The sequence below is a fragment of the Esox lucius genome, chromosome 17, assembly GCF_011004845.1.
Source record: "Esox lucius isolate fEsoLuc1 chromosome 17, fEsoLuc1.pri, whole genome shotgun sequence".
Lineage (NCBI taxonomy): Eukaryota > Metazoa > Chordata > Actinopteri > Esociformes > Esocidae > Esox > Esox lucius.
The window spans coordinates 32,358,573-32,386,170 of record NC_047585.1 but is presented as its reverse complement, the minus strand read 5'-3'; the positions used below and the strand labels follow the sequence as shown (position 1 = coordinate 32,386,170).

Sequence of the window (27,598 nt, the reverse complement as noted above, 5' to 3'; positions counted from 1 at the left end):
TCTGTGCCAAAAATAAATGGTGGAGATAAAATAGTGAGATGGTTTATTGGTGTTTATTGGTTTCTCCACATGAACTCTATGACATCACTCCCTCTCTCTCATGCATCATGCCCATATTTGTTTTGGTTTTGGTAAAGCATCTCACTTGCGATGCAAGGGTTGGAGGTTCGATTCCCATCGGGGACCAGTAATTAAAATGTATGCACTCACTAATGTAACGTATTTGCTTCTGCAAAATAACTTCAATGTTAGGTGTAATCGTAGTGTTTTTTTTTTGTAATTCTGATCTATAATGGCATAAATCTCAGATGAATTAGACTACAAGTGAAATATAAAATGGCAGAGTAAGATACAGTGCTGATGCACAAGGGGAATATATTTAGTAATGACATTCAGAAGCTGTGCTGTGAGAGTCAAAAAAAAATGTGACTTGGGAAGTAATTGTATACAATGTGGGACTGTTGCTAGAAGATAACTTCCTGTAAAAATAAATCTAAAATTATATCAAGCTTCATACAAATGATCATAAAACAGAGTCGGTTAAAATTTTGGATTTTAGGTTTATTATTATTAGCAGTAGTATTAAATAGCCCATCTAATATCACAAGTGTTGTGAAATCACAGAGAATTGCAGGAAATGTGTTTCAAAACAGTAAAATGCTCCTAGGTCCATCAAATTAAATAGAATTTCTGTAACAAAAAGGGTGGGCCCTTGAGACACATTCTTCAATGTGAAAAATGGTCCTTGTTGAAAAAAGGTTGGAACCCCCCTGATGGTCAGGAGATGCCTTTCAACTCCCCCCACCACTCTCAAATGTAGGCCTTGAATGAATGCTGCTTGACAGACTGAGAGCGTATTTCACTAGGCCTTTAGTCCGTGTGTAATCTACTAATACTTTTCTTCTAGAACAGACTTCCACTAACTTCCACTAACTATGCACATCGGCGTCCTTCGGCGGGGAAACACTGCAACCGAGCGCCACTCTGCCGAGTGCCTACAAGGCGGCGTGGTGAGGGGAAAAGCGAGGGAGAGGCGGAGCCTGCTTTTGTGTGCGCGTGTGTTCGTGTTTGTTGTGTGTGTGTTTTCGTGTGATGTCCGCGCACCGTGCTCGCTCGTCCCTCCTCTAGACAAACCACCCCCACCCCCCTCAGCCACCCGCCCCTGAGTCTGCAACTCACTGCCTTTCCTCACCTCACAGTCGGGACTCGGGAACAGAGGAACAGAATGGATACGGAAGGGAGCCAAAGCAGCCTGTCCTCCGTGGACAACTCCCCCCACGACCCATGGTAAACCTCCCGCGCCGTCTCACCTGCTTCTCGGTCTTGGGTGCTTCTAAAGACAACCGTGGAGTTTTGTTTGTGTAAAGCGAGCCCAACGGAGCGCGGAGACAAAAGACAAGCATGCTTGTTCTGATGTGCTGTGCTCTCCAATGTGGTCCGCTCAACCGCTCCGGACCCTATCGCTTTTTTATTTCGGTCATTTTTCTTTGAGCGGGGAGATGGCTACAATTGTAATAAGTTTCTTCATTCTATTTTGAAATCACTTGGTTAAAGTGCTTTCTCGTAGGAATTATAACCGACTTGGCCACTCGTGCTTTAACAACATGGCCGATTTTCCCCCAAAATTACTTCATTTATATTGTTTGTAAACATACATTTCAATTGGACTAAGTCTCTGAGTTTTGTTTTATGGCCATATGTTGTTCGAGTCTACCACCACTTACTCTCGCCTCTATTTCTCCCATTCAGCAAAATGTTCATCGGGGGTCTCAGTTGGCAGACAACACAAGGTGAGCGGTCCCGCGAGCGACTTTTCAAAGTCTAGATGCTAATATAATGTCTAAATAAACGTGTAGTGTTATTATATATTTATGTGATAGGAATGCATTAAACTATCACAAATATTTAAAATGTAATACTCTCTGAAGTACATAAAAAAGACCGTTTATAGTTTTTTATGCTGACGAAATCAAAGCTTTCATTCAATGAGTATCAGTGTTAAGCACTATTTAGACTGCTGCCGGCTGAAATAGATCAGACACGATAGGCTTTGGGATTAACGTTTTAAATCGGTATAAAAATTTAGAAATTATGTGATGTAATTTAGGGGTTTGTCACCATACGGAATACTTTTTGCTATTTTGATCTTTTAGGAAAGAAGCAGTCGACGAATCTATGTTTAGTCGTTGTGAACTTAAGGCTTTGCAGTGCAGAAGGTGTTTTTATCGCATTGTTGCGCGTGTGAGTGTTATTGAGGCCATTAATTCTACAACGTAGATAGCGTTAGCCTAAAACTCATTGTAAACTGCCTGTAGGTCGAAAGGCCACATTAATCTTATTTCTAAAGACTGCCATATGGTATTACAATCGTTAAATAAATAGGGATATTGTCGTATGAAATTATAACATGTGCTATCAACATAGAAAGCCCTTGAGGTGAATCTACCCGTATCCTGTTTTCAATGAATGACGTCGCGACAGACAAATAACAACGTGGTCTTGCTCAGTTGCGTTGTGTGTAGTGGTTTTTCTAAATAAATTAGGCTACTATTGTCTCTATACTGTTTAAAAGACAGTTTGTATTTGGAAAACTTTTTGACCATATTTAAATTTTTTACAGAGGGTCTGAATGAATACTTCTGTAAATTCGGAGAGGTGAAGGAGTGTATGGTGATGAGAGATCCAGTTACGAAAAGATCGAGGTAAGGAGGCGTACGCACCTCACCGTCCTATCATAGGAGCCGGCTCATAGGCTTATTTTCTTAAAGCTTAAGAAAAAAGTGTTTTTATGGCCGCGGGCGGCATGTTTTATTTTTTTGTGTCAGCGTGTTGTTATAATTCAGGGAATTGTTTTTTCCTCTTCAGGGGGTTCGGTTTTGTGACATACATAGACCAAGCTGGTGTGGATAAAGTTTTGGCGCAAAACAGACATGAACTGGATTCTAAAACTGTAAGTTTACGTTTACGTCCTTATATATAGTTTCATTTTTATCACACTGCTAAAGCTATTATTCATTTCTTCTGATTTTATTTTTTATGGGAAATTGGTCACTTGCCTATATGCTTTAATATAGGACTACATCGTAGATATGATATTCTAAACATGTGATATAGAGTAAATCAAATCAATTATCTCTTATATGACAGATTTTCTGGCAATAACAGAGTAACCAGTCAATATTAAAAAAAAAAATATATATATATATACTGAAAACACCTGTACAACCCTACAACTTAATTGAATATAACCGCCTAAGTCTGCATTTCACTACCCCATGGAAGGTCTGCAGGTCATGTATTTTCAGACTTTATTCGAAGTATTAACTGAGAGGGACTTAATGTTGTTCACTGCAAATTGCACGGCCAATCATGACAACCCAGCTCAGTCTGAAACAATGTAATATGATAGAGCTTGGGCATGGATTTTCTGAGCTAATATGATTGTGTTATTCTTGTTATTTTATTTCTGGATGGAATTGATCCTGGTCAGTTTATTCCTTATGACATGTTATGGCATAACCATGTGATACAGGACACAGTATGCCCTGGTAAGAATGTTTGGGAGAGTTTATGGGAGCCTCCCTCCCCTCCCACCAAATGCTGGTTTAGGGCGCACGGCATGAAAGCGTTCTTTCTTGCTGTTCATCGCCATGGTTACCTGGGGACCTCAAGGAGGAGGAGGCTGTAGTTTTCTCTCACACCAAATAGACAGAAGAGTTCAGATGTGAAAAAGTTGAGGCTGTGAAGCATATTATGGAGTTTGGATTGTGAAGTGATGCCTCTGTGACATCATGGTTGAATCAGTTTGTGTGTGTGTCATCAACCCAAAAACGAACAAGACAATAACTACAAGGCTACAATGAAATCTTAGGACGAATTACGTGACCAGACACACACATAAATATATGAAACACCAAGGTAGCTTACATGCCAAGAGATCTCCAGTGTTCAAACACTTGCCTGTTGTTGAAGACCGACACATAGATGAGTGCCGCTAATACACAAGGTGTGAATATGTGACTGCGTGTTGGTCATTTTCAGAAAGGAATAATGGTGAACAGTTAAAGGTGACAGAGGGAAAGGCTTGACAGTATGTTTGGTTACATGAAGCACTTCTGTTGCCCTGGGTGAAATCTGTCACAGGGGACATTATGATGACTTCATGACCTAGTGGGAATTAAGTCTCCATAACAACCCACTTTAAGCATTTGAACATGAATGTAGCATGCACTGAAACCAACAATGCTAAATCTACATGAGAACAATAGCCACTGTGACACGGAACTGGTTGTTTAGTAAGTTGTTTAAGGTTCTTAGTTACTGTTTCACTGAGCAAATGCATTTTCCAATTACAATTCCTGTCTTGAATCATATTGGAATGTTCCCCAAATAACTAAGGAAATGTACTAACGTACATGCCTGCATAAAACTGCCCAATGTTAACTGTCCTATAAACAGGTCATGTAATGAATACCCAATCATTTTGACTACCTAATTCAGTTTGTAATGTGTTATTGTGTCTGCCTGTTGGTGTTGTACACTTCAGAACTGGTTTAAAATAGAGAGCTGGTGTGTTTCTTGGCTGTTGTTGCAAAACGCCTGCTCTTCCCTTGTCTCTTGTGCGTGTGATGCCTGATGCTTTTTCCTATTTTGTTTTTCAACCTCTCAATTCTCATATTTGGTTTAATTCCTCAATCACTCTTAACTTTGTTTCAGTCTAGTTACCCGGTTCAGTCTTTTGTCCTGTGTTCCCTGTGCGTGTCCTCTGTGTTCCCTGTGTGTTCCCTGTGCGTTTCCTCTGCGTTCCCTGTGCGTTTCCTGTGCATGTCTTCTGCGTTCCCTGTGCGTGTCTTCTGCGTTCCCTGTGCGTTCCCTGTGCGTGTCTTCTGCGTTCCCTGTGCGTGTCTTCTGCGTTCCCTGTGCGTGTCTTCTGCGTTCCCTGTGCGTTCCCTGTGCGTGTCTTCTGCGTTCCCTGTGCGTGTTTACTTCTCCAGTAGTCTCCCTTGCTTCCCGGTGGGTCACTTGTTGTTTCACCAGCATGAGACGAGATGAGAAAGAAAGTGAAATTCCTTTCTGGAATAAGAAAGAATGTTCCCTGCTTTTATTTGACCGTTTTTTTTCCTGTGCTCACCCCTTGGCGGGTGAGGGGGAGACGGAGAGAGGGAGAGAAAGGGCAAGGTGAATGAAGAGTGTTTGGCAAGTGGAAGTACTCTGAAAAGCAGTGTGGGACAAAACTCCTGCCACTGTAAAGACGAAGGGGGTGGAAAAAGAACAGATCTATTAGAGCCCACCAGTGTACAGGGTTATTAAGTAAGTATTGGGGTTTTTGATTTTCGAATATAGAGCAGTATGTTTATGGGCTAGATGTTAGGAGGTTGCTGGAACATCGTTTAAACCATGCAGTGGGTTCAAGGGAGGATTGGCATGAAAATTCAAGTTACTCAGCCACACAGAAGCCAACATCTATTAATGTCGTTGTTGATGACAGTTCACCAATGGAATTGTTTTTTATACAAGATGGGGGATGTTTTGTGCATGAAGACGAAGTTACACTTGTGCTGCTTCAGAGGACTCTGCCAATGGGCGCTAGAGTCAAGTAGTGCATAGAAACAAAACAGAGTGTCTGTGCTTGGTCTGGATTAGGGTGACTATCCAGGGGTGTGTTCATCTAAGCACCTCATGGAAAACATTTTGTACCAGAACTCATTGGAATAGTTCAGGTCGTTCCTTCTTGTTTCAGTCAGTTTTCTTCCGCTGCTGGACCAATTTTGACGACAAAACAAATATTGTCTATCAGTATTACACTTTGTCAGGTAAAATCAGCATCACTCGTACAATGTGATTGGAGTTTCCTATATCCACAGTAGTCGCCTTACGAAAGCCCACACAAATGATGGAGAAATATATTTTGTTCTAGTCAAACAACGACCATTCAGTCAATCAGTTGATTAGGTATGTTAATGTGGCTGTAAAATGATATACTTTATGTACATATTTACCAAGCTCACTGACGGTTAGTAATTTGCTTTGCAATTCCAGAGCAGAAGCCAATGTTTATGTCACAGTCCAGAGTTTTGAGAACCTGAGAAAAAGGCTGTTACATTCTTTTTTTATCCCAGCGGGTGAAATCATTATGGAATTTAAAAGAAGCCTAGAGAGGTTTCAGTGCATCAAATCTGACCATTGGATTTCTTTGTGAGTGTTTTCACTCTCTGGATAATGGGGTATGAGCCTCCATATGGGAGATCCATGTTAGCATTAGCTTTTAGCACTGTCCCAGGTCATTGCTCTGCGGAGATTAGCTCTCTGGTGCTGACAGAGGCAGAGAAGACAAGAGGGGGATGGAGAATGAGATAGAGAGGAAGAGAGAGGTCCCACCTAGGTCTGTAATTAGTATGGATCTCAAAAGGCAACTAATCGGATTGAAAGAAACAAACTGGATTGAAGTTAACCCTCATCCTGTGTGTGTTAACCCTCATCATCTCTTTCGCACACACACACACACACACAAGTTGTCCTAGCTGGAATTTAATAGTAGGGGGGCTCATTAGTGGACTTTGTTAACTAATTACTCTGCCATTGTTCAGTTGTACATATTGACCCTGATGGCCTGGACACATATCTACTCGCTGTCCAACTAGTGACTCTAGCCTGGCCACCTTCCGCTACTTTTGTACCAATTGCTTTTATATAAGTACAACTATGAGATAAAAGGCAAAGATTGCACAGTTTTGTGTTTCCATTTCAGAATGTTTTTTAAATGAGATAATGTTTATAAAAGCTAATTTGGTGGAGCTTGTTGTATGTCTGTGTGTGGTTTATGTGTTATACTGCACAATGAGTATGTGTGTGATTGTGTTATGGGGGGACCCTGTTTCTCTGCGGGTCCATCTGTTTTGTCCCCCTTTTGTCCTGTTAATTAATGAAATCAGAGGGGCTGCCTGCTCACAAACTGGCCGGCCCACTTTCTCATGTGGAGTTTTTGTTTAAAATGAATGGAGTGGCTGTGTGTCCGGATTCTTACTAACCTGATTTGCCGTAGCTCCTGGTACAGAGATTTCTGCTCCTCGCTCCAATACGGCCACCGCTTCTGACCAATCTCTTTACTTGGCTGAGGCCACTCTACTGTTTTGCTGCTCGCTGGCTTCTCTCCTCCTTGAAGGCTTTTGTCTGGTCAGGTGTAGCCTACTCATGTTGTGATCTAGGCCTACAGAAAATACATGGCCTGTGTTTGAGTTATTACACTCCATGCATCAGTTGGTCAAGCATAAGGCCGTTACTATGTTCTTTTTTCCAGAGTGGACTAAGGTAACAGCCACGTCCACTGCTGCATTATATACATGTTATAAACCCTTTGTTGTCTGTGGAAACCGTGTTGTTAACATTAGCATGACACAAATAGACATGTTCTTTGGAGCTTGATTACTCAATGAAAACACGAGCAGTCAAAGTAGCGATATAAAAACATATTATCGCCATTGCATTGGCTGGTTCTTTTTTCACTTTTGCTGAAAGACCAATGCAATGTGTTGGGACAGTGTCTTCCTTGTACAACTGTAATATCCGGTACAATCGACCTGGAAGATTGTAGCTTTCATATATTTCTTGGAATGTTTGTTGAAATTGCTGCAGGTTTTTTTTCAGCCTTTCAAAAAAAAAAAAGAATAATGGTGAGGCCGACATAGACTAGGCTACATCAGCATGGTTCAGAACAGGGTGAATAAAGAGAGAAACAGGGTGTGAACAACAGCTACATAAAGAATAACACTGAGTGGTCTGTCTTCTCTATGACCTTTCGAGAATAAATACTGGATCTCCTTCACTAATGAACCAGAAGCTTCTGTGCATGTAGAACTTCAGTATATTTCAATCATGTACTGTTTAAATAAACAAATTGTGCCTACATTAGAAATGATCCATCAAAACATAGGCCATGGGCTGTATAGTTCAGCAGCAGATAAGAAAAGTTAAGAGAAAACAAGATGCAACTAGCCAGCTGTACATAAAGAGTGCATAGAAAATAAATCCATGCACAGAAGCTTCTGGGTGTTCAGTGAACATGATACTTTTTTCTAAAGGTCAGAGAATAGACAGATTTCTAGCCAGAGCCTAAAGTACCACATGCACTGGACATGGTCTGGATCCTTAGCTTTGAGAAATACTTTTCTGAAGGTGGGGGGGTTGTTGCATGAACAACAACTCTATTTGCAGTAACAGCGTACAGTTAATGTCTGTGCTAACCTCTCTCAGTCCTTACTGCTCTTCTTCTTCTGCTCTTCATCTCACTTTCGTTCACTTAAAAAAAACAACGTTATTTGTTTATTGGTGTTTTCTTGCTGTATATTTTTCCTGCAAAAAACTCAAAATGAAAATGAAACAAGAATAGCAATAGTGCAATGAGATAATAATGTCTTTCACCAGCTCCAACACTGCTGTTCTTTTCTATTCCATGCGTTGGCAGTAGTGTGCTGATTACTAATGGTAATGCATGCTTAACTAAGTTGTTGACATTGCTGGATGGTTCTGAAAGGTTGAGGTGACTAGTCAGATGTTGACTTACATAAATGAAGCAGTGAGTGAAGATGCTGAATTCACACAGCTCCAGCACAATAACACCATAGAAGATGTAGTCAGCCGGCTAACGTTTGATGGGTAGGACACATGTGGACAGTGCATTTTCTGCTTTATAACATAAAATATTTTATTAAATCAATGATGATTGAGACACACTTAAGTTGTTTCAAAATTTCTATGAATGTCAACTGGCTTGTTGTTCCCGGTTGGTGGGCGTAGTAGTCGTAGGCTAGTTACACATTCATTCTGCTTTATAAACTATACTCTATACCTGGCTCTTATTCATATTACACATTCATTCTGCTTTATAAACTATACTCTATACCTGGCTCTTATTCATATTACACATTCATTCTACTTTATAAACTATACTCTATACCTGGCTCTTATTCATATTACACATTCATTCTACTTTATAAACTAAAGTCTATACCTGGCTCTTATTCATATTACACATTCATTCTACTTTATAAACTATACTCTATACCTGGCTCTTATTCATATTACTGTTCTTGTGGATCTATACCTCTTATTTCTTTTGAAAGAAAATAATATATATATTGTGGAGTAATGAAGCCAGCCGCGCTCTGCATCTGTAGTCAAAGTTCTTTGTTACTTTGTCAGCTCTTTGTGGCAAACGTGCTTTAATTTATTGTTATCTGGGCACTGGAGGGAACATGAACATGCAGGTCAGGAATGTCTTGAAATAAAATGCTGCTACACTATTGGAATGACCAGGCTATTGTCTGACTCCCAAAAAATAATTTTCTTTGCATCCTGTTGCATTAACTCTCCCACAAGGGCCAATTCAGACATGTCTAGCAACAAGTGAGAGATCATCAGTTTAATTCATATTTTTTCCCTTACATCTGGAGCACACAAGGAACAGAACTGTAAAGGCGCCTTATTCTTAACAATGGACCAGAGTGGTTGGGCCACACCTGCCAGTGGTAGCCGTGCTCTGCGGTTCCCCTCCTACATCCACGGCCCTGTCTTTCAGTGTGAGGCCAGCTGGAAATGACAGTCCCCCCCCCCTCCATCTGATCTCTCAAACATCGGCCATTACTGCTTCTCAGCCAGTCACCCCATTATACAATTAATAATACATGGCATTTATGTAGACGCTTCGTCTGAAGTAACTTACAGTACACTGACTCCTTTTATTTTAGCCCACCATCCTGGTGTTGTTTGAGACTGAGCCTCACAAGACCACATGCCCTGATTTGACTTGAATGACACGTGGGAAACCTAAGCCTTTATGCAAATCCTCCGTGGCTAACAATGCTCTGATTTGCACACAAGCTTTTTTCTTTTTTCGGAATGATTGTGCCTGTGAACATCGACCTGAGTCTGGTCATTGGTACTCGGTCTGAACCTAAAGGGTTGTTGTGTTGCAGTTGTACAGGAGTAAGTGGTGTGCTTGCCTGGTCTTAGATCTGCTGATGCTTTCCTGCTAAATCACATGTTGTGACCACAATAGTTGCAGAACAAAACAGATCTGGGACCAGCCTAGTGGCATGCGGTGTTACGAATACAGTGTATCACAGGTTGTCATAGAATTGGAATATAATACTTTTCGAATACCAAAAAAGCTTTATATCACAAGTGTGTATCATTGATGTTTGTGGTCCGTTGTCTTTACCTTCGAGTCAACATTAACAGTGGTCTCCAAATAACCTGTTAATTGTTAATAGCGCAATCTCTCTCTCTCTCCCTCTCCAGATTGATCCCAAGGTGGCGTTTCCTCGTAGAGCCCAGCCCAAGGTGAGTTCTCATCTCTGATAGGGTTAACTCCTGAATGCCAGTGTGAGCTCTCTTGGAGCCCAATGTGACGTAACAGCCCATCAGAGGTGGCCTGTCTGCCTCAGCAGATTATGTCCCTATGTTTCTTAACGTGATGACGGGCCAGCGATCTCCTCTTGACCCCACCTTTCCTTCACCTGACGGCTATATGAAATGCAGGTTACCATCAGTTATGTGTGTTGTTATGGAGGCAGCTCTGCCCCAAACCCAGAAAATATGTGGCTGGTTGCCCCAATATGACGGATTACATACATTTCAGATGGGCTGTGTGTCCTGAGGACATTTGACCAGGGTCTTACCTTAACCGTAACCTTCTTACATTTTGGTTGGTCACAGAGATCCTATTGTATTTTTAGAGTGCTATATATACAGCTCTGGAAAACATGTAAGAGACCACTGCACCTTTTTCACGGCCCGTCATTCCAAAAAAGTTGGAAAGGAAGGTTTTAAGTGAGGAACGGAAGGGTTAAAATTTAGAGACCACTGCAAATTGAACGCTATTCAACTTCATCCAGAGTTGGATGAAGTGGCACCCATTGTGGTCAGAGAGAATTTGAAATCTGTCTAATTAAAATGAATGCAAGACTGCAACTAACAATTATTTTGATAATTGTTTAATCTGTCGATTATTATTATTTTGATTTATCCCCGAAAAATCTAGGATTAAATGCACGTGTTTTATTTTAGCAAGGGTGTGCTGCGGGACTGTAAACAAACTGTGTGCAAATGTAGTCACGGGGTTAGTGGTGCTACTGAAAACATCACATTCAAGAAGATACATGCAACATGGGATGATGCCTAAGTAATACAGAACACAAGATTGTGCCGCAAAGCCTTTTTTTTTGCTGTGTGTCATGTACATTCAAATAAATAATAATGGAATTTGTTGCCAGCTATTCATATTATTGACGTTATCGCTTTTAATTAGGGATGCTCCGGAAAAAACTATTGGCCGATATTCATATACCACAATCAGCCGATGGAAATACCGATGTTTTGTCATTTCCATGGCTGATTGTGTCATTTCCATAGTATAAATATAATTTTAAAAAAAAATCTTATGATGCTACAAATGCATATTCAATCATACAAATTTCATAAAAACATACTCCAAAATAAATCTGATAATTAATGGAAAATGTGTAAATGATATGATAAATAGACAATGCTGGATATAGATGGATATAAATGTAGTAAATAAGGATTAATTTAATTTGCTACGATTATATATTTGTTTAAATTAGCTGTGTTTCTGAATATCGTTAAGTGCTTTGAAATAGGTTGCAGCCTTAAAAGCCGTCATTCTTCTAGGCAGGAATTCAAGTTAGCTTTTGGGTTTACCAGCAAATTTTGGTAGCCAGCATTTTGGCAGCCATTCCCCATCCCTATACACCACAAAACAAATGAGTATGCTGTGTAATGATCTGAAAAATGAATAAGTATGTCCAGTAACGTGGTATATTGCTATTGAATTTACAAAGAATCTTACCTCAGCAGAGTCTCCTCTAAGCCAGAATATTACAGATTGCAGTTTAAACTTAAAACAGCAATGAAAACCACCATGCTTGTGAGTAAAACAATGAAAACCACCACGCTTGTGAGCAAAACAATGAAAACCACCACGCTTGTGAGCAAAACAATGAAAACCACCACGCTTGTGAGCAAAACAATGAAATAAACAGAAACGCAGGCTTCAGGAGATTTTGGGGTGAAACGTTAATTGTGCTGGAAATGAATCTTTCCACTCCGGTAGGTTACGGTACTGCACACGTTGTTGCTGCATGCTTTCTCTCCCTCACCCCTACTGAAAGACCACGCGCACTCCGATATCAACAAAAACCTATACATACTGCATATACAGGTTTTGCCAATCACCTTCAAATTCTTTGCTTTTATCCAATATCTTTCATGGCCTGGGAAAACCACGGTTAACTCTATTGTTTTTAGAATGAGGAGTCAGTGACAACATTTTCACATCCACCATGCTACTCTTTTTAGTCTCACTTATGTATTGCCGTACGTCTGGCATAACTTAACTATTACCGCACTGTTGAACTGTACTGTTACCGCAACACTGTAAACGTGGTGTCCACATATACAGTGGGGAGAACAAGTATTTGATACACTGCCGATTTTGCAGGTTTTCCTACTTACAAAGCATGTAGAGGTCTGTCATTTTTATTATAGGTACACTTCAACTGTGAGTGACGGAATCTAAAACAAAAATCCATAAAATCACATTGTATGATTTTTAAGTACTTAATTTGCATTTTATTACATGACATAAGTATTTGATACATCAGAAAAGCAGAATTTAATATTTGGTACAGAAACCTTTGTTTGCAATTACAGAGATCATACGTTTCCTGTAGTTCTGGACCAGGTTTGCACAAACTGCTGTAGGGATTTTGTCCCACTCCTCCATACAGACCTTCTCCAGATCCTTCAGGTTTCAGGGCTGTCACTGGGCAATACAGACTTTCAGTTCCCTCCAAAGATTTTCTATTGGGTTCAGGTCTGGCTAGGCCACTCCAGGACCCTGAGGTGCTTCTTACAGAGCCACTCCTTAGTTGCCCTGGCTGTGTGTTTCGGGTCGTTGTCATGCTGGAAGACCCAGCCACGACCCATCTTCAATGCTCTTACTGAGAGAAGGAGGTTGTTGGCCAAGATCTTGCGATACATGACCCCATCCATCCTCTCCTCAATACGGAGCAATCATACTGTCCCCTTTGCAAAAAAAAGCATTCCCAAAGAATGATGTTTCCACCTCCATGCTTCACGGTTGGGATGGGGTTCTTGGGGTTGTGCTCATCCTTCTTCTTCCTCCAAACACAGCGAGTGGAGTTTAGACCAAAAAGCTAAAAAAAAATCTCATCAGACCACATAACCTTCTCCCATTCCTCCTCTGAATCATCCACATGGTCATTGGCAAACTTCAGACGGGCCTGGACATGCGCTGGCTTGAGCAGGGGGACCTTGCGTGCCCTGCAGGATTTTAATCCCTGACTGCATAGTGTGTTACTAATGGTTTTCTTCGAGACTGTGATCCCAGCTCTCTTCAGGTCAGTGACCAGGTCCTGCCATGTAGTTCTGGGCTGATCCCTCACCTTCCTCATGATCATTGATGCCCCACTAGTTGAGATCTTGCATGGAGCCCCAGACCGAGGGAGATTGACCGTCATCTTGAACTTCTTCCATTTTCTAATAATTACGCCAACAGTTGTTGCCTTCTCACCAAGCTGCTTGCCTATTGTCCTGTAGCCCATCCCAGCCTTGTGCAGGTCTACAATTTTTTCCCTGATGTCCTTACACAGCTTTTTGGTCTTGGCCATTGTGGAGAGTTTGAAGTCTGTTTGATTGAGTGTGTGGACAGGTGTCTTTTATACAGGTAACGAGTTCAAACAGGTGCAGTTAATACAGGTAATGAGTGAAGAACAAAAGAGCTTCTTAAAGAAAAACTAACAGGTCTGTGAGAGCCAGAATTCTTACTGGTTGGTAGGTGATCAAATACTTATGTCATGCCATAAAATGCAAATTAATTATTTAAAAATCATACAATGTAGATTCTGTCTCTCACAGTTGAAGTGTACCTATGATAAAAATTACAGACCTCTACATGCTTTGTAAGTAGGAAAACCTGCAAAATTGTCAGTGAATCAAATACTTGTTCTCCCCACTGTAACAAACTCCCTGACCGAAATGGCAGAAAGTGTCCATTATAGTGCTGTAAGGTGAGTGACTATATTTCAGGTGTCAATTCTCTACAGATTTTCAGTAGCATTTGAATATATATGTACTAACCTTAAAGCTAACGATAACCCCTAATCAAAAGCTAACCCCTGTAGCTGTAACCTTAACAAGCAGTTAATTTTCAACAGAACAGTTTGTGGATAGTATGACTTTCTCCGCAGGATCTAGAGATGGATATTGGTACTCTCAAAATAAAGTTTTAACGTACCTAATTTAATGGGATTGACATCTGGGTTGGGATGTAAGCATTGAGACAACCAATTAAATCAATTATACCTTTCGGACTAAGGTTCTTCCCGAACAATATTTATGATGAAAACCACTAATTTTGATTTTGACAGGATTTAAGGGGGTAGTGGTATATAGGGAGGGGGTTGCCAGGCATTTGGAACAGGCGCGTTAAACAATTTATATGAAACATAAAATTAATACCGCAATACAAATGAATACAAATGCTTGTAAAAAGACTAATCGTTTTTAGTATTTAACTAATAAGAATAATGTTTTTGGTTGGCAGAGCCCCTGAAAAATTAAGCATTTAAATTTTTCTGTGTGTTGATGAAAGTATATCTTGTTCCTTTTTGTTTTAGTTGGTGACTAGGACAAAGAAGATCTTTGTGGGAGGCCTCTCAGTAAACACGACCATCGAGGATGTTAAGCAATACTTTGACCAGTTTGGAAAGGTAAATCTTATGTGTTGTCTTAAAAAATAATGTTGGCATGCTTTTGCTGCTAGTAAAATGTATTGTACTAGAATTTGTCGAGATGAACATCTGTCAAAGTGTCTCCAGTGCCCTAGTTTTTTATTTAACATCTTCCAATCATTCTTATTGTTTTGTTCTGTTGGAGGTATAATTGTCTGCAAAGTTTACGATGGGGTCTTGCAGTGCCACACAGTTATGGGTGAACTGGCAGGAAAGAGGGTTTAGGACACACCCCTGGGGGGCACCGTGCTAAGAGAATGAGATGTTATTTCCAATCCTCAAAGTCGTAACTCTTCCTGTCAAAAAGTTTGGTATCCAGTTGCACAGGGTGGTGTCCCGACCCAGTGATCCTGGCAGACTGCCTATTATGTGGGTATGAAAGAGCTTTCCTGGTTGGCTCTGTGTTGTAAGCCTTGTAGAGCCAAGTGCAGAATGTGTTGTGCTCGTCTAGTATGAATGCATCAGTAGGCACCATGCGGCTAGTTTTGCCTTTTAAAACACCAAGGTCATTGAGTGACTTAGTTCAAGCCTGGACCTCAATCCAATTGAGAATATGTGAACATATGTAAAGATCACTGTTTACCAGATCCCAATCCAATTTGATGGAGCTTGAACAATTTTGCTAATAAGAATGGGCAAAACTGACTATGTCCACATGTGCAAAGCAAGTGGAGACTCATGTCTGTATTTGCTGCCAAAGTTGCTTTCACCAAATATTGACTAGAGGGGGAGAATACTTATGCGATCAATTATTTTCTGTTTTGTATTCCTCATAAATTTAGAAAAATTTGTAGAGGTTATTTTTCACTATGGCATTATGGACTTCTTACGGTAGCTGGCAAAAACTCCAAATTAAATCCATATAAATGTTATGTTGTAACACAATAAATGTGGAAAATTCCAAGGTGGATGAATACCTTTTAGAACCACTTAATGTTAATGTTGGTGGCATCGTGGATGGCATCATGGGTGCATGAATCTCTGAACATTTTCCAGTCTGTGTTGTCAAAGCAGTCTTGTAGGATGGACACTGTTCCATCTGACTACCATAAGGAGATGGTATTTGTGTTAGTATTCTTACTTTTGCAGACATTGTGCAATACATGTCTCCTTATGTAGTTTGGCATATTAGTATTCCTGCTTTGGCATAATTAAATTAACTATGGAAACAATCAGTTTCATTTTGTTAGCTAACTCAGAAAGACCTAGTTAACTAGCTAGCTTTTTGTGTAACATATTCAATGTAATTTGCTGCACTGGATCATATTCAATGTGTGCTGCTCTGGTATACCCAATCCTATCCCTTTCATTTAATTTGATGTTGGACTGGCTGTCTTAGCTACATTGTTAGCATGCTACATTCCAAGACGTGGCTTAGCACTGTCAAACGTAAGAAATTCTGCCCATTGATCCTGAGGCTTTGATTAATAACACTATTTTATATGTCAAAATTTTTACCAATTGGTTATAGAATGTTGTCTGCCGTTATAGGTGGGATAACTCACGTTATCCTTTTGATATTCTTACTATTCATTCCTATGGTTGATTTGAATCTATGGGACTATAGTCACCTATTGTTCTAATGAGTTCCATCTTCAATTCCTGAAAATAACTGAATATATGACAAACTAAACAAGCAAGCCCTGTTGCCTTAAAGCAACAGATATTTTGACAGGACAAGGTGCTGTGTGAGCATATTTGCTTCGCCTAGCTTTGTGAGGGTGACATTCTCATTGCAAGTGTAAATAGAAAAAGATATTTACATATTATGTAAATTTTATTTAAATTAAATTGTTGTCACAACAATTGTTGTAGTCTGAATAGGCCCTAAGCTGATTTGAAAGACTTGCGATGAACGGCAAACTCATGCTGTGATGACAGAAGAGTGTCTGGAATGAGAAAGATGGAAGCCAGGGACAGAGGGGTGAAGAGGCACCGCCTGGAGAGAGGGCAGAGTTACTCAGAAGGGAAGTGTTTTCAAACTGCAGGAGAGAAGAGGAATCAAGACATGTATGAGTGGAACTGACTCATGGAACTGCTAAAGGTGGAAATGTGAGCGAGGGAACTTCTGAAGGCACATAATTGCTTCTGTATGTCACTTTGGATCAGAACTTCTGCCAAATGACAAACATATGAAAGAGCTTAACTCACCCTCCCGAAAAGTTGACACATGTTGTCTTGTATTGGTGGGAATTGGACATGGTGAGGTGAGGGGGCGTCTGAAGTAGAGGTGTTTGTGAGAGTGTGAAGGTAAAGACTTTTGACCTAGAGAAAGTCCTAGTTAGTTAGTGAGGACAGCGGCAAAATGTATGGGGGGGGGTCTTCAAATCTGAACTAATCTGATGCAAACAGCTGCTCTTGCCACAAGATACCCACCCCCCCCCACACGCACACACACACACAAACACACACACACACATACTCATAAACAATCCTACAACACACTCTTACCCCCTGTACCCCTCTCTGCTTGTTTCCATGGTGACCTGCTTTGGGCCATTTTCCCTTGGCTATTAAGCGGGCTATGGATGTGCCACGCTGGCTCAAGAAACGTGTGCAAGCTGCATAGTGCCATTTCTAATTTGCTATACTTACACGCACACACACACTGCGCTCTTCAAAATCTGTTTGGCACTTCTACGCTCTTCCAAATCAGTTTGACATTTTGTGGGTATTTGGGACTAGAAGAGGGGTCACTGTCATGGCCTTTTTTCCTTTGATCTGATTCACCAACCGGAAGTAACTACATGTGTTCTCAACCAAGCCAAACCCACCACTGGAATCAGGTCAGAATCCCATAAAAACACTTCTCGTTTTACACTCCTGCCTTGCCCGGCCGGTGATCAGCTCTGCTCCCAGGCATTATATCCCGGCTTTATCCCATTCCCGGCACTGCAATCCCAAAAGGCACTGAAATATCTTTGGATAACACTCTGCATCAAAGAAATGTGAAAGAATACTGCAGTGTTGCTCACTTGGAAGAGTCAACAAACTGGAGGCCTAACTCCATCCTTCCAAAATGGACGAGAGAGGGGTGGGGGAGGGGTGGAGAGAGAGAGAGAGAGAGAGAGAGAGAGTGGGATACTGTAGGGGTGGACAGACAGGGAAAAGTTGGGCTCCAGTCAGCCATGTGAGATGGTGATTAGAGGGCTTCACTGGGCACTTTGTCTGCAGGTCTGTTTGGAGAGAAGGGTGGAGAGAGGAGGTGGGAGAGAGAGGAGGTGGGAGACGAGGGAGAAATGAAACAAAGGTGAGAGAGGAAGACTGTCAAGGTGATCAGACAATAACTTAGTTCAGGTGTTTGACCTGAGGGATTGAAACTCATAGGCTGTTAGCGAATAGGTGTTGTCCCATACCTAACCTTTATCAGTTTCCAAAAGGCGGCAAAATAGTATTTCATTGGTCTAATTTCTTTAAAGGTTTCGGTAAAAGAACATTATTTAGATTTACTGACCATTCTGTATGGGAAGGAGGGACTGTACATTTTTAGCAGGTCCACAAAACCTTTTCCGGTACGATATGAATAGTGTGACTGAAAATGTTCAGAGAATGTTCCTGAAAAGCTTTTAAATGTAACCTAAAAGGAACGTAATGTTACATGCTGTTACGGAACATACTCCGCTGGGCAATGAGTGAGCAGAGCTGAGGTAAATACAAGACACTATAATGAAGTCAGATAGTGTTACACTGCTCTGGACACAGTGGACAACATGTTTTTCTATTGATTTTGGCTGCAGGGCTAACTTTCCAGTCAGACACAAAGGTAGCTCTTCGTAATATCCTTGTGACGTTGTAGAGGTAGGACTAACACTCTGTTTTGTTTTGGGCACTAAAGAAATATAGTCTAGCTAATACATTTGTATCACTATATAAGACGTTATCTAGCTAGTTAATTACTGTATCTATTCATATATACAATGCTATCTAGCTAGTAAATGAGTATAACTGCTAATATATAAAGTGTTATCAAACTGATATTATAGTGTCTCACCACTAACCACCCTCAGACCCGATAATACTGATAAAGGTTGCTATTTTGTGTTCACGCCACATATGTTGGCTTAATGCTAACGAATGGTCAGCATGGAGAGCAGCAGTATTGAATAGTTAGCATGGAGAACAGCAGTATTGAATGGTTAGCATGGAGAACAGCAGTATTGAATGATTAGCATGGAGGGTAGCGGTATTGAATGGTTAGCATGGAGAGTAGCGTTATTGAATGGATAGCATGGAGAGTAGCAGTATTGAATGGTTAGCATGGAGATTAGCAGTATTGAATGGTTAGCATGGAGAGTTGCAGTATTGAGAACAGGAGGCTACTTGCCTACTTGACCGTGTAACAGAACACTTATCATAACAAGTCTCTGGAGCTGCAGCTGTCCACTCACTGTCCCCGACCCGACTTTGCTGTGTCATTGGGTTTGGCGTACCGTAGAGGTGAAGGGGGAGAGAGGGGAGGAGTGAATAGAGCACAGTAAACTGGGGGAGTTAACAGAGAGAAAAGGCGAGCGAGATACTGGGTCATAGCTCTGTTGGACTAACTAGTCTCCAACTGACCTTTTCCATATTCCATGCGCACACACAGATACACAGACTCTTTCACACACACACAAGCACACAAAATCTTTCTCCTATTTCTGAGGCAGATCCGACAGACACCTACAAGGATGTCTCGTTGCAGAGGCATCTTTTGACCAGTGGGTAAATCATTTTACTTAGCTAATCCTCTAAGAAAACCAGTGGTCCAAACTTAATGTCTGTCATAATCCGTTGAAAGGTTATAGTGACTGTGTTCCCTTGGAGGATGGCTAGACGCAGGGTCTGCCAGGAAGAAAACTGGTTGAAAATCAGGAAAGATCGCATCCTAAAGATGTCATTTGCAGACTACTTGTAATACATACCATGAAAATTATGTTTAACGTTTTGATCAGTGTCTTAATTATTGATTTATAATGTATTACAGTTATGGGAGAACATTGATATAATGTTTTACAGTCCCTGGTTCTAATCCCCAAACCGCCAAGGTGAAAGCTTTTGTCGTTCTTTCCCCGAGTTAGACAGTTAACCCTAAATGTTCCTCCTCCCCCTGTAACCCCAGGTTGTTGCTGCAAATCAGAGTTTGTACCTGAACGTACCTGATATAACAAATGTAAAAATGAAAAATGCAACTTTTGACAGAACGACTGTTGTTTCAGCTAGACTGAAGGCCTATAGCTGTACAGACTGGCACCCATCCTGTTTCTACTAAAATTCACAGTAAATACAACAAAATAGGTCTTTGATAGATATCCATTTTAAGACATGACAATGTTTTTTGTATTTTATTTTAGTGGGAGCTTTTTATATTCATTTGGAATTCCTTCTCAACAAAACAAACATTTCACTGTAAAATGTTATGTGAGTATAAAGAGTATAGTATTTTCTTTGTACTTTTTAAAACTTTTTTTCACAAAGAGTATGGTATTTCTTTTAACGTTTACATTATTCAGCTTTTTGTGACCTGTGGAAACAGCGACTATGATCACAAAATCAACATAGGTATTTAAAAAGAAATTGCTGTGATAAAACTGCACTTCTCTGTCAAAATAGCTTTGTGCTTATAATTGGATATAGTCTATACATTTTTAAATATAATGTTTATAATTGTATTAAAGAAACACCCCAATGAACAATTTGGAAAATGTGTCTTGGCAAAAGTAAAATAGTAACCTATGGCTGTTACTTTTAATTACAAAAGCAGGTTTTCCTCCCTTTGGTAGTGGTGGGACACCCTACAAATACATAATCTTAGCTTTTGTACACATTCCCAGTTTTCGTACACAATCCCAGCATTTGTACACAATCCCAACTTTCGTACACAATCACATCTTTTGTCCGATTATTCTAATAACCTCAACTAGTTAAACACTGCTTTCATTAAGGCCCTGTGACATAATCAACATCTACAGCACTCATGTCACTATGCTACAGCCTCATTAGACATTACTGAAAAGTAATGAAAATAGCAATGAAGTCATGCTGTGTGTGTGTTTGTGTGCATGTTCGTGTGTTAGAATACAGCACTTCTGATAATGACGCACATACAAAACTTGGAGTAGTTTCACAGCTTCTCTTCTAGAGCAGAGTTTGTGCTAACCTTCTTCCCAGCAAAGGAGAGCGTGGAGGGAGGGAACGAGGGAAAGGGGAGGGGCTGGTCAGCATGAATAAAGCTGCAGGAGAGGAGAGTGGGAGAGAGAAAAAAGAAAAGCACAGGGAGAGGAAGAATGAAAGGGGTGCGTGTTGACAAAGCCCTGTTCCTCTTTGTTCTTCTCTCGCCCTCTCTCTCTCATTTGGTCTGTCTCTGTCTCTCCTCCTGTCTCTCTCTCCTCCTGTGTCTCTCTTTTGTCTCTCTCCTGTATCTTTCTCCTGTCTCTCTCTTTTTCTCTTCTGTTTGTCCCTCTGTCTTTTTGTCCATCCAACTTTCCTTCTCTTTCTCCCCCAACTTTCTTCACCCCCCCCCCCCCCCCCCCCCCCCCACACACACACACACACACCTCTCCCTCTGTAGTTCTATTCATGGTGGGAAGACGGGAAGTTCTCCTAATTGAAATTCTTTACAGAGTCTCCATGGGAATAGTAAACTTTGGAGGGAAGAACAAGGGAAAGAAAGAAGAAAGTAGGAGAGGGAAAGAAATAACGAAAGCAAAAAGAGGGAGAATTGAAAGGCAGAGAGAGGTGGACACGGATAAGCCCTTAGCAGACACAGAGAGAGAATAGCCTCTCCAACATCTTGGGAAGTGAGACGGTGTTTAACTTTACAATGAACATACTGTCTGTTCCTATCTTTCAGTGTTTTCTGTTCATCTCCCCACATTATGTTCCCTGGCTGTCCCCCCCAGCTTTCTCTCCTTCTCCTCTGTCACCTGTCATCCCCCTCTCTCCCGTCCTCTTTCTCCATCTGTTGGCCCCCCCTCCTCTCTTGCTCCAAAGGACAGGCCCTGAAGAAGGGACAATGAAGCCCCATGCTGTGTAATGGCCTGTGTGTGTGTGTGTGTGTGTGTGTGTGTGTGTGTCCAAGCTCATCTCTCTCTGTCTTTCTTTCAGGTTGATGATGCAATGCTCATGTTTGACAAAACCACCAACAGACACAGAGGTATTGCCATGAAACGAGAATGCCATGCACACACACACACAAACACATTCACACACACACACTCACACGTAAATGTACATGTGATATTGTTCTCTCTTACTAGCGTCTTGGTTGATGCAACAGTAAACCTCTTGAATTGAGACGGTATTAAAGAGTCTGAACCCTGGTTCAGGATGACCGCTTTGCATCCATTGATTTCATGTCTAGTTATCAGATTGTCACACAATGTAGATGATTAGACAGTCATGGTGATACACATCTAATGTACTTGGCAGTATTGGAAGGACCATAAAAATAACAGCCTAGCCTGGACAGTTAGGGTCAGCCCTTTTCTATTAGGTAGACCTCTAGCGAGATGAGAAGGTTTGGGCTAGGACAGTTAGGCTAGGACAGTTAGGCTAGGACAGTTAGGCTAGGACAGTTAGGCTAGGACAGTTAGGCTAGGACAGTCCTATGAGCACGGCCTCTCGAGTAAGATAAGGTGAATAATGAAGGGGAGAATGGAGGATCTGGGTTAATTGGCCAGCTAGTTTAATCAGGGCTCAGGCTAAAACCTTACCTAATACGCCACCCCACCCCCCTCGTCACCACAACAGATTCACCGTTAGGGGACACAACCCAGGCTAAATCCCCTGCTAGCCTCCTGAGGTGTGGGGGAGGGAAAGGATAAGGGACAGGTAATGGGGTAAGGGGGGGAGGGGGGAGTGAGACTCAGTACTTTGACGCAGTCTTGGCTACATGGACATGCTATCATCTGATAGAAGTTAGATAGGTGATTAAAACTAAAACATCACATGATTGGAGATGGAGAGCGGACGCCTGTTTATAATTCAGGTCTGGGGTCAATTTTGAACATGGGTTTAATTCAATTGCCTTTTAATTATTGTAATTATTAATCAGTATAGCCACATTTTTGTGTTGACATCATGAATAGTTACCAATAATGCTGAAACATTAGATTTTTGTGGGCTCTCTGGGATAACTCATAATTCTCTTAATGTTTTAAATATTAGTAGACATTATGATACACTGCAGTATGGAAGAGAAAAAATCGCATTTGTCCCATCAAAGAGAAACATAGTTTTAAGATTAGAATTGTATTTATGTCCCATTTCCTATGATTCTATTCAAATTTGTTGTTTGAATTTGATAAAATGTAGAAACTACAAAGTAACCCCAAAATAGGTTTATATGGACAGGAAAGAGGGCATTGTGTGTTTGATGACTCCTAACCAGGAGGAACTGGTCACGCCACATCACCATTGCATTCAGTTTGATAGACAATCCAAACAAGTAACCACAGTGGAACGTTCTAGCAGTCTCTCTGTGTTCCTGTTCACCTCAGGTTTTGGCTTTGTGACCTTTGAGAATGAAGACATGGTGGAGAAAGTGTGTGAGATCCACTTCCACGAAATCAACAACAAAATGGTATGTATGGCAAAGTGCCATCTGTGTTGATGGCAAGAGTGTCTCCATACAAATAACAGAATATCTCACCGAGGTTGTTTCCCTCTCCAGGTGGAGTGCAAGAAAGCCCAGCCCAAGGAAGTGATGTCGCCAACGGGTACGGCTCGAGGGCGTGCCAGGGTGATGCCCTACGGCATGGATGCATTCATGCTGGGGATCGGCATGCTAGGTAATGAGAGCACAACCTCAATAATACTGTAATTTAGCTACATACGTATTGACAAAGGATGATCTGGTTTTAATTCCTAATGAATACAATGTACAGTATAATAGAGAAGACCTGTTCCTGTCTCCTACTCCCAGACACTTTGGAAGGGCAGGCAGAGGAGAGATATAGGGAGAAACTGTTGTCGGACTAGTGGTCCACAGTGAAGTCATAGTGTCTAGCTCCACCTACAGGCCAGTAATGGCAACCGTTTGGTGCTGAGTTCTGCTACAGAAGAATATGAATTGTCTCTGTCCACTGTGCTCAGCCTGATGATCTCTCTCTCCTCAGGCTACCCCGGCTTCCAAGCAGCTACATACGCTAGTCGTGGTTACCCAGGAATCACCCCTGGATACACCTATCAGTTCCCTGGTATGAGCACCAGCCTCTATCACACACACTTTAAAGGGGAGTTGGAGTTATGAACCAACAGACAAATTCAGTCCCTCCAAATAATTTTCTAGGATTGACAACAGAAACTTTGTATACATGTTGATGTTAGTGCCAAACAGACCCATCCCATGACTTTTGACTCCATGTAGAAACACGGAAGGCAGAGGCTCTGGCTGCTTGTAGATTTCAGAGAGTTGTATTTTGGATTGTGTCTTCCCCCCTCTATCCCCAGTCCTCAACTCTCATCCCCCCTCAATACCCAGTCCTCAACTCTCATCCCCCTCTATCCCCAGTCCTCAACTCTCATCCCCCCTCAATACCCAGTCCTCAACTCTCATCCCCCTCTATCCCCAGTCCTCAACTCTCATCCCCCCTCTATCCCCAGTCCTCAACTCTCATCCCCCCTCTATCCCCAGTCCTCAACTCTCATCCCCCTCTATCCCCAGTCCTCAACTCTCATCCCCCTCTATACCCAGTCCTCAACTCTCATCCCCCCTCTATACCCAGTCCTCAACTCTCATCCCCCCTCTATCCCCAGTCCTCAACTCTCATCCCCCCTCTATACCCAGTCCTCCACTCTCATCCCCCTCTATCCCCAGACTCTTTCCTCACCACTCCCCCTCTTCACCACTTCACATCTTGACCATTCTTCCTCTTCATCGCTCCTCCTCAACAGTCCTACTCCTCCTTACCAGTCTTCTTCTTTTCTACCCCTCCTCACCACTTCTCCTCACTACTCTTCCTCCTCACCACTCCTCCCCACTTCTCACTGTTCCTCCTCCTCACCTGTCTTCCTTTTCCTTAACCTGCCTTCTCACTACTTTCCCTCACTTCTCAACACCTTCACAACCTTCTTCCTGTAGTCTCTCTTTCCCTTTGTAAACTGCTTGCTTGTGTGCGTTGGTGTGTGTGTTGAAGTTGATTTGCATATGGATGGTGTTTGTATTAAAAAGCGCTCTCTTGACATTTCTGTTCTAGAATTCCATTTAGAGAGGACCCCCCTTCTGACACCATCCCACCCCTCTGAACTCACAGGTCAGTTCCTCTAAGATCTACAAGCAGCTCTCTTTTTTGTCCAGTCAGGACATGTTCCATCGTGACCTTCTCATGAGCATAACTTTTGCAACAACATGCTATGTTAATGAATCGTGGAATTTACCCCAATGTTTATAATTATTTATCCTCATCTAACTAATTAGATGAGGATACTGTCAACTAATTTCACACTGTCAAACACATGGTGACGTATTCTTGAGGTAACAGGAGACTTAAATGTTGACATAGTCTTTGAGGTAACAGGAGACTTAAATGTTGACATAGTCTTTGAGGTAACAGGAGACTTAGTCTTTGAGGTAACAGGAGACTTAAATGTTGACATAGTCTTTGAGGTAACAGGAGACTTAAATGTTGACATAGTCTTTGAGGTAAAAGGAGACTTAAATGTTGACATAGTCTTTGAGGTAACAGGAGACTTAAATGTTGACATAGTCTTTGAGGTAACAGGAGACGTAAATGTTTACATAATATTTGAGGTAATAGAAGATGTAATTGGTGACATACGTTTTGAGGTAACAGAAGACATAAATGGTGACTTAGTGTTTTAGGTAACAGAAGACATAAATGGTGACTTAGTGTTTGAGGTAAAAGAAGACGTAAATGGTTACATAATATTTGAGGTAATAGAAGACATAAATGGTGACTTAGTGTTTTAGGTAACAGAAGACATAAATGGTGACCTAGTGTTTGAGGTAACGGAAGACATAAATAGTGAGATATTGTTGGAGGTGCCAAAGGATATAATTAGTGATGTATTGGTTGAGGTAACAGCAGACTTATCTGAATGTGTGCCTCCCCTCTGTCCCACAGCCATTCCACTGACAGCCTACGGACCAATGGCAGCGGTAGCAGCTGCTGCTATGAGAGGTAAAGATCGGTCACGTCTAATATTTCTTCATCATTTTGTCTGTCTGTCACTGACACTGTTTCTCTGTCTCAGGCTCCACCCATTCACGTAACGGAGGCTTCCTGGGCACCAGCAGCCCTGGGCCAATGGCTGACCTGTACGCGGCAGCCAGTCAGGACTCAGCAGTCAGCAGCTACATCAGTGCAGCCAGTCCCGGCCCCAACTCAGGATTCAGCCATGGTCTTGGGGTAGGTCACTGATGCAGAGCAGAGATGTTGTCTTCATTAGGGCACATTGTTGAAAGCTATTTCGCAATGCAAAAAAAATACGATTTCAGGTTGTCACTGCCTACTAATTTAGTTTCTTCTTTTTGGTGCCTAATGAATACATCCAAGTGTTGGAATATTGTGAATAGGTATCTGTAAGGCTTCTCAATCAGCAACACTGGTCTATTAACACATTGATCACATGAACATTTCTGGGTACATTCAACATAGACTAGCATATTTTAATGTACCATTCATAAGCATATTACACTTATATTTAAAATATTTAATATTTTCTATCCATAATTTCCATATACCCTGATTCTTCACTCTTTGGAATTGCTGTTAGTTTTTAATTCTTACTGCGTAGATGTCGTGTGCCTTGTCACACAAATGTCATTGTTCAGATTGACGCTATGTTATTCAGTGCATTTGATAAATGAAAGACTTTGACTTTGTAAGAGTCTGCTAAATAACTCTGCTTGGTGACGTGTCAATTACTAGGGAATCCACTCCCATCTACCGGCTGCTCTGTCTGTAAAGGTCTGTGTCTCTTCTCAGGGTCCTCTGATTGCTACTGCCTTCACCAATGGCTACCACTGATCAGACTCAGCCAATCACCATACAAAGGAGGAGGTCACTTCTGCTGATGAGCCAATCAAACTGCTGTGTGCTACCTATAGCACAATACGATTGGCGGCCACAGGCCAAATCCCACCCCTGGCTCCCCTTGACTCCACCCACCGACTGAAGAAGATATTTTTTTATTTTAAATGTCTGTATTTCCTGTACTAATATCACTCCCTCTTCTCAGTTCCTTGTTTATCCTTTATCTTTACAAAGGTTTGTTTCAGTGCTGTTTTCCTTTTTAAATATCACTCAGAAAAATAAGTGAGAAGAGCATGTTGCGGGTTGCGTTCCTAGCAAACCTTCAGATTCTTTCAGATTTGTTTTTGCTTTACATTTGAGTAATTTTTATTTAATCACAATGTTGTTTACGTGTTGTCTGTTCTGTTGAGCTCCCTTTAATGTGTTACTGAAGTGAAATGGTGATGAGGACGAGATGAGGGGTAGAGAGAGATGAATTGGTATTTGGGATGGTGTCTCCTTTTCAAAAGGGGTACCTAGACCACTTAAACAGAGAGGAAGAACAAAGAAATTGTCATTTCGTTTTTTTACAAACTTGTCACAGGTAAAATGAAAAGAAAACTAAAATGTATATTTTGATGGTTTTTAAATCAAAACATTTGTAATATTGTTATTAATACTGAACATGATAATAATAATGAGCATAATCGGTAAGATATTTTCTTCCGTAATTTGTTTTCAAAGGAATGTTTTATTTTCTTCCTGTAAAATATTGTAAATAGTATTTCAGGGGAAGGGTGTTGTTGGGAAGTG

General features: G+C 41.2%; 1 protein-coding gene across 2 annotated transcripts; it reads left to right on the top strand.

Moving 5' to 3' along the window:
• The first annotated feature begins 1,147 nt into the window (after positions 1-1,147).
• LOC105017060 (RNA-binding protein Musashi homolog 1) lies at positions 1,148-27,598 on the top strand. Of its 2 annotated transcripts, XM_029114297.2 has the most exons (14): positions 1,153-1,287; positions 1,750-1,790; positions 2,621-2,702; positions 2,866-2,950; positions 10,297-10,338; positions 14,718-14,810; positions 21,915-21,963; positions 23,309-23,391; positions 23,482-23,599; positions 23,927-24,007; positions 25,007-25,063; positions 25,895-25,951; positions 26,025-26,179; positions 26,759-27,598. In XM_029114297.2, exons 1-14 carry the CDS (start codon positions 1,226-1,228, stop codon positions 26,798-26,800), a joined length of 1,047 nt encoding a protein of 348 aa, XP_028970130.1. In that variant the 5' UTR covers positions 1,153-1,225; the 3' UTR covers positions 26,801-27,598. The 2 variants fall into 2 exon arrangements, with proteins under 2 accessions (XP_010879668.1, XP_028970130.1); XM_010881366.4 differs by lacking the exon at positions 25,007-25,063 and having other exon boundaries at positions 1,148-1,287.

Bases quoted from the DNA above. Each gene is read 5' to 3' on its own strand.
- LOC105017060 (XM_029114297.2), top strand. From the start codon at position 1,226: ATGGATACGGAAGGGAGCCAAAGCAGCCTGTCCTCCGTGGACAACTCC. The intron at 1,288-1,749 runs GTAAACCTCCCG...TCTCCCATTCAG, and splicing joins AACTCCCCCCACGACCCATG to CAAAATGTTCATCGGGGGTC. The intron at 1,791-2,620 runs GTGAGCGGTCCC...AATTTTTTACAG, and splicing joins CAGTTGGCAGACAACACAAG to AGGGTCTGAATGAATACTTC.